General features: G+C 49.1%; 1 protein-coding gene across 1 annotated transcript in view; it reads left to right on the top strand.

The window, feature by feature from the left end:
• The first annotated feature begins 3,320 nt into the window (after nt 1-3,320).
• The window catches only part of IFT43 (intraflagellar transport 43), a 79,430-nt gene continuing 76,126 nt past the window's right edge, over nt 3,321-6,624 (top strand). The window contains exons 1-2 of the mRNA XM_028100659.2: nt 3,321-3,386; nt 6,279-6,371. Coding sequence (XP_027956460.1) covers nt 3,333-3,386; nt 6,279-6,371 — 147 coding nt within the window. The 5' untranslated portion in view covers nt 3,321-3,332. The remainder of the gene's footprint in view (nt 3,387-6,278; nt 6,372-6,624) is intronic.

Raw genomic sequence — 6,624 nt, 5'->3', positions numbered from 1 at the left:
CCTGCCACGGTCCCCTCACCACCACCACCCCTACACCCCCCCACCCCCTGCCCGGGCCGCCCCCGGGCCCGACGGCCCGCGGGGCAGAGGCGAGGGGCAGGGGGCAGGGGCGCGCGCGGGGCAGGCGCAGGGGCAGCCGTGCCCACCCTCGGGGTTGGGGGGGGCAACGCCCGGCCGGGGAGCGGGGTCGGAGGTGGGCACGGCTCCGCGGCGATCCTGGCCCCGATTCTTCACTGACAAGCCTGGAGTCGGGCGGCCGGCTGAAGCTTGGAGATGCTCCAGGGCCATTGAAAATGGTGGCGTTTTCCGGCAGATCGAGGGTGCCCCCTGGCGAGGCGAGGGCGCCAGTGAAGGAGCGCGGCCGGCCGGGGCCGGGACGCCGGGGAGGGCTGGGGGTGGGGCTGGGGGCTGGAGGAGAGGGGCCGCGGGAGAGGGCGAGGGAAGCGACCCCGGAGCCTGGGGGGACGGGCTCCCTCTCGGTCCGACGTGCGCACAAGTGCACCTCTCTCTTCCCGGGGCCCCGCTCGGCAGCCGCTCTCGCAGAAATGTCCTCCAGATGTTCGCAGCCTCCCTCCCCGCCGAGGGTTCCGCAGGGAGCTGCGCCAGCGAGCGCAAAGTCAGCAGTTGGCCCCAGCCCATTTCCCAGATGGGTGAGGGGAAGTTTTCTCTCGGCTCGCTCTCGTTCCTCTTCTCCGCCTAAGCTTCTACGTCCTTTCCCACGAGAAGCTCAGAGAGGGCAAGGCACGTTGCTTCCCGGCAACACGGGACGTGCCTCTAACTCGATCACTTTCCTGCGAATCTGTGCTGCTCCCCGCCACTACACCGCACCTCACCCAGCCTTCCTGGACCCTTCCTGTGAGGTCTGCTTCCTGCCTCTGGCTCCTAGGCCGCTGGGATGTTCACTGAATCCCCAGAACAGTGGATGATCAGTTTACAGTTGAGGAAACTGAGGCACAGAGCGATTTTTTTTTTTTTTTTTTAAAGACCACCCTCTCATGGGTGGTGGAGGCGATAGTTAACTCAGGCTCTCTAGTTTGGGTAGGCATTGTTGTCATTTGAATAACAGGAAATCTAGGTGTAGAAAGCTTAAAAGTAACTTACCTAGAATATATAGCCAGTAGGTGTCAACACTGAGATTTGGACCCAGGAAATCTATTGCCAGAGTCTATGCATTTTCCTATGCAATGCTGCCTCTGAAATTCAGCCATGATTTGAAAAATATTTTGACGTTCACTGTATGCCAGGCTCTGTTCTGGGCTCTGTGGATGCAGCCCTGAACCAAACAAACTAACAAAACCCTTGCCCTTAAGGGAGCTTACATTGGGGGTGGGGGGAGGAGGGGTGTGGAAATGGCAATAAACGGAAGAATTAGGTATGATGATAAAAGATAAGCACCGTGGTGGAAAATAAAGCAGGGAGGTAGATTAGGGAGTGCCTAGGTTGGGACTGTTGAAACTTAAAATAGGGTGACAGAGAAGACCTTACTGAGGTCTTTAGGCAAACGCTTGTAAGATGGGAGGAAAATTATTCTCCTTCTGGACTCCACCTCTACCAAATCAGTCTCCAGGGATGGGGCCCTGGCACGTGTATTTTTAACAAACCCCACAGGTGAGTCAGGTGCTCAGCAAGGTCCGGAAGCACTGTCCTAGGGCTTCTTTCTGCTCAGACTGAGCACCATGTACCTTTTGCTTTCAGGAAGTCAGGGAAGAAGGGGGAGTTAAGGTTTGAAAACTGGCCATAAGGTGGTGGTAGTGTGGCTATGGGCTCACACCAAATGGAAAAATCCAAAGATGAATCCCTTCTTCCTCATCTGGTGCCAAGGAAGAAGAAAACAAAGGATTCACGGGAGCCTATATTTCATCTGTCTTGGATTCTGGCAATGAATGCTTCTTCAGATTAAAATCTAACTGGATATGCTCAGTGAGAATCAGATCTTAGGGGTATTCTCTAAGAGCAATTACAAGGGAGGAGACTGAGGTCCAGAGGGGGCTCTGCCTGGCCACACAGGTAGTTATCAGCAGAGCTAGGATGAGACCTCAACTCTTCTGACATCCAAGCAGTGCTGTTGCTGTCACAAGACATGCTAACACACAGCCCTACCCAGTAAACATGTGTGGATGACTGGTTGAACTGAGTAATTTATTGGGTATTTAAGAAATCCTTGCAATCCAGTTTTAGGGGGTGCAACTCCCACTTTCAAGTCTTTGCTTTTTAGCAGTGGTCATCTAGGCCTTACCCCTAGCCTGATATTGGGGATATTGTTCACATTCAGGACCATGAGGCCGTCTTTTGGGGGGCCTAGCTGACCAGTACCAGGGACCTGGCCAGTGGTGTTGACTTGGGGATCTTACATGGAGAGTCAATGCAGACTCAGCTTGTCCCAGTAGGCTGGGAATTTGAGGGACATCTTCCTCTGCTGGCCTAGGAGTATGGCTGGCACCCAGGAATACTGGGTGCCAAATCTCAGTGGAGGAGAAAAATACTCTTATAAGATTTGGTATCCAAAAAGGCATCAGGCTCTGCTGCTTGGCACTCAGATGATTTCCCTCAAGCCACCTCTTTGCACCTTAGGGTCCTCAATTTTTGGATAGAGATATCTCTGATGCTCACTTTGTGGGGTTGTTGGAGGGATTACTTGACTTTTGAATGTTGTCACTACTTATGTATTTGACGTCCTGTTTTGGCTTCTCTGTAAACTTCTTGAAGGCAGAGATTATGTATATTGCATGTTCCGTTAGAAACTATTTATTTGCACCTGACCACTCTCCCCTCCCGTGAGCCTGTTTTCTTATCTGTCGGATGGAGATAATAGACTCACCTTGTTTTTCACATAAGTTTATTATATCCTTCCTGTGAGATAATAACTGAGAGAGTCCTTTATTCGTTGTAAAGGGCTATATAAATAAGAGGGATCAAGGCAACACAGCAGGTCTTTAGTTTCTGCTATGGAATCTCTGTTTTGAAGGGCCCTAATAGCATCAGATGTCCTCCAAGGTACCAGTGATCAATTTAATCACTACTATTAGTACTATGTACTATGTACTTAATAACATATATTTAAACAGAGCTACACATCTAGACAGTTCCTAAAGACTAACATTCTCTTCACTGTCCCATAGGAGCGGCCTTAGCGGGATTTAATAGCTGGGGGTTTCTTCCAGAAGTCAGGCAAGGCAGTTTAGGAAAGTTTTGGTTTAAATTCAAAGGCGGCACAAAGAATCCAGGAATAATGCGGCGGATCCTTTAAATATTGAGATGAAAGGGCGGAGCCGTCGTCAGGGACGCGACTGGGCCGCTTGGTTTCCAGGAAATGACATCAGGCGGCCGCGGAGATGGAGGACGTGCTGGACCTAGGCGAGGAGCGGCGCCGCGGCTCGGCCACCTCCGTGAGGACCGACTTGGGGGCTTGGGGCTAGGATTGGGCGGGTGCAGAGGGGCGACCTAGCCGGCCCGGCTTCCCGGCGGCGCCTCCGCCTGGCCTGGCCCAAGTGGCCGGAGCGGGCGGGCGCGGAGCCGCGCGGGGGCGAGGCCGGGGAAGAGGCGGCCTCAGCCGCCCCGCCCCCGGGGTTGCGGTGGGCTCCGCCGCTACTGGCCTGGGGTTTGCTTTCTTTAAAATTCTCTGAAAGCAGAAAAACAGATCCTGCCTCTGCCAGCTTCTGGGACCGGTGGGAAATTTCCCAGCCAGACTCCGCTTTCTGGAGCCACGAGTGCTAACTCCCCTAGAGCGGGCATATCTGAGAGTGACCGGAGGCGCCCTGGGCCAGGGTCGCACTTGCACCCATCCCAGGGCTTTTTCCTTGAGACTTCTCATGCCAGAAGTTCGTGTAAAGACTTCAGGCAGACGGGAAGGGCCTTCTCTTGCCCGGAGTTCCCACAAGGAGGTGGGCGTCACCTCAGTTTTATGATTTAGGATTTCTAGCGTGGAGGAGTGGCTAGGTGCTGGGGGCCCGGAGGTCAAATAGAGTATGAAGCTGCTTACTGGGTTAAAAAAAAGTTAGCATTCTGTGTCAACTATAGTCAAATCTAAAAAATTAAAACAAACAAACCTTCTCCAACTTCGGTTTCCTTTATCTCTGGAATGGAGATGTTGATATCTACTTCAAAGTGCTGCCATGAAGATGAAATGTAGTAACGCATGGGAAGCATTTAATACAGTGCCTGTCACACGATAAGTTATTAGAAGTCAGCTGCTGTGGCTTCTGAGGCTCGTTTACCCAGTTATGTATATAGTCAGTAAATCACTGATCTAGATTCAAGACCCAAGTTCAGTGTTGTTTTTTAACTCCATCGCAGTCCCATCAAGACTTTTTACCTTTAAAATTAGTCAAGATCATGGTCCCTAGAAGATTGGGGCAACACAGCAGGTCTTTGGTTTCTGCTATGGAATCTCTGTTTTGAAGGGCCCTAATAGCATCAGATGTTCTCCAAGGTACCAGAGAGGAGCACCTCTCGGGGAACAAGAACAGTTGTTCTACGATGCAGGTTGTTTGACTGGCCAAAGAGAAGATTAGGTCACCGGGTCTTTCTGATATGTGAACTTGTTTAGTCCCTGGGAATGTAAATGTAGTTATGCATTCATTCTTTAAACAAATACTTATTGAGCCCCCACTGTGTGTCAGGCATTGGGTTAGGTGCTGGACATACAGCAGTGAAACAACAACAACAACATCAACAACACAGGGGCGCCTGGCTGGCTCAGTGGGTGGAGCATGCAACTCTTGATCTCAGGCCCCACACTGGGTGTAGAGATTACTTTAAAAAATAAAATCTTAAAAAACAACAGCAACAAGCAAAGTCCTTGTCGTCAGGGGGCTTACAACCCGGGGAGGGGGTGAGGATGGACAGTAAGACTCTCCACTTAAAATATACGTACATTTAAATATAGTAAAGTAGTTTTTCTACCAGTCATTTCCGTGGATTTATACAAGGTCTTCAAAAGGCCTAAAGCCTTAACATACTTAACAGTTATTAGAGAAACCACCCGGAAACCGCATTTAGAGACAAGATCATTGACTTTTTGTTTTAGCACAACCCCTACGAGTAGTACGCTATGTTCAGATACCAAATGCTAGGACAAGTGGGAAAGGGCAGTGATAGGCAGAGGGGCGGAATTATCTGCCTTGGAAAGAAAACGAGCTGCTGATCAGAAAGATTGTTTCCATCATCCCTGAAACCTAAATTACTGATTAGAATGTGAAATGTAAACAGGTCGTAGGGGTTTTTATGCAACCCCCGTGTAACCCCTCTCAGTTGTTTGGTGCAGGCAGTTTTTAGAACACCTGAAAACTGAAACTCCAGCATGGGATAGTGAAAAGAACTGAGGATCCGAAGACGGAAAAAGGTTTTGCTTTTCGATTGATGTCTGCCACTTACTTGCCTTCCTGGGCCTCACTTTCCATGCTTGTGAAATGGCATCGGTCCTCGTCCCTGTTACTGTGAGAATCCAGTGAAGCCACATCAGATGAGATCTAAAAATGTTTACATTAATGCTGGTTTTAGAAAAGCCAACAAATGATAATATAAATATTTCGACATCCACTGGTCTGCCTAAATAAAGCTTTATTTCTGTGCTGGGAAGCATTTGAGACACAGAGCCTCCACCCCAGGAGGGCTTTGGGAAACACCTCCAGATGGTTCATTTGATGACTCAGAATTTAAAGTGTTCTGATTTCCGAAGCTGATGTCTCAGAATTCTTGTAAGAGATTTCCTTTACTGTCTAGAAGCGCAAATCCATATCATACCCAATGTGGGGCCCGAGATCAAGAGTCGCATGCTCCACCGACGTCAAAGCAAATGCTACCTGTATTTACATCTCTGGTGCTAGTTGCCATGGAATTTAGGAGTTCTTTCCCCAAATTCTTTTTGATAACAATTTCACGCCACGCTGCAGCTTTGAAATGAGGCCTTTCTAGAATCCTGCATAGGAACATGAGAGCCTTTACCACCTTCTTCCCTGAGCTTTGGCATGAGGTCTCTCTCTTCATTCTAGAGGAATGTCTGTGTGCATTTCTTTGGGTAGGAAGGATCTATGGCAGTTAAAAGAGAGACCTGTGATCATTAATCCAGGAATTTCATGTTTTCTTCTCAAATAGAAATGGCCTCAGGTGCTTTGTTTTAAGGGTGTGGAAGCATTTTTTAAAAAATATGTTCAAGTTGCTCAAATCCCATCCTCCACCATGTCATCATAGATCCTGCCCTTGCTTACCTTCCCGAATTCTCGTCCTCATAATGGCTCAAAGATGTTTGGGTCAGCAGCGTTCCTCATCTCTCCTTACAGGGACCCAAGATGGGTCGCCGAGCTCAACAGGAGTCAGCTCAAGTCGAGAATCATCTCAGTAGCAAGAACTCCTCTTCAATTCTGACTGGAGAGGTGGGTGTTAAAAAAAAAAAATGCTTTCTAAGAGTTAGTAATTACTTAATGAGCAAGGATTTGGTATTTCATATTTCTTCTCTCCAATGTCAGCCCTTTGTCCTATCTTGATTTGGAAATTCCCTTCCTTGGCATTTGCCCTATTAGCAAGAAGTGAAAGCAGAACGTTTTTTTCTTTGATGCCAGAGTAGTTTCTGTGCATTGCTTTATATTCTCAGTGAAGAACATTCTTAAGTTCGCTGAAGCAGGGGAC

This window comes from Eumetopias jubatus, unplaced genomic scaffold, assembly GCF_037043125.1.
Source record: "Eumetopias jubatus isolate StellerSeaLion01/CBP00866 unplaced genomic scaffold, mEumJub1_p1.0 scaffold_7, whole genome shotgun sequence".
Classification (NCBI taxonomy): Eukaryota; Metazoa; Chordata; class Mammalia; order Carnivora; family Otariidae; genus Eumetopias; species Eumetopias jubatus.
Note: the sequence above shows the minus strand (reverse complement) of the source record. Positions and strands in the feature narration are given on the sequence as shown.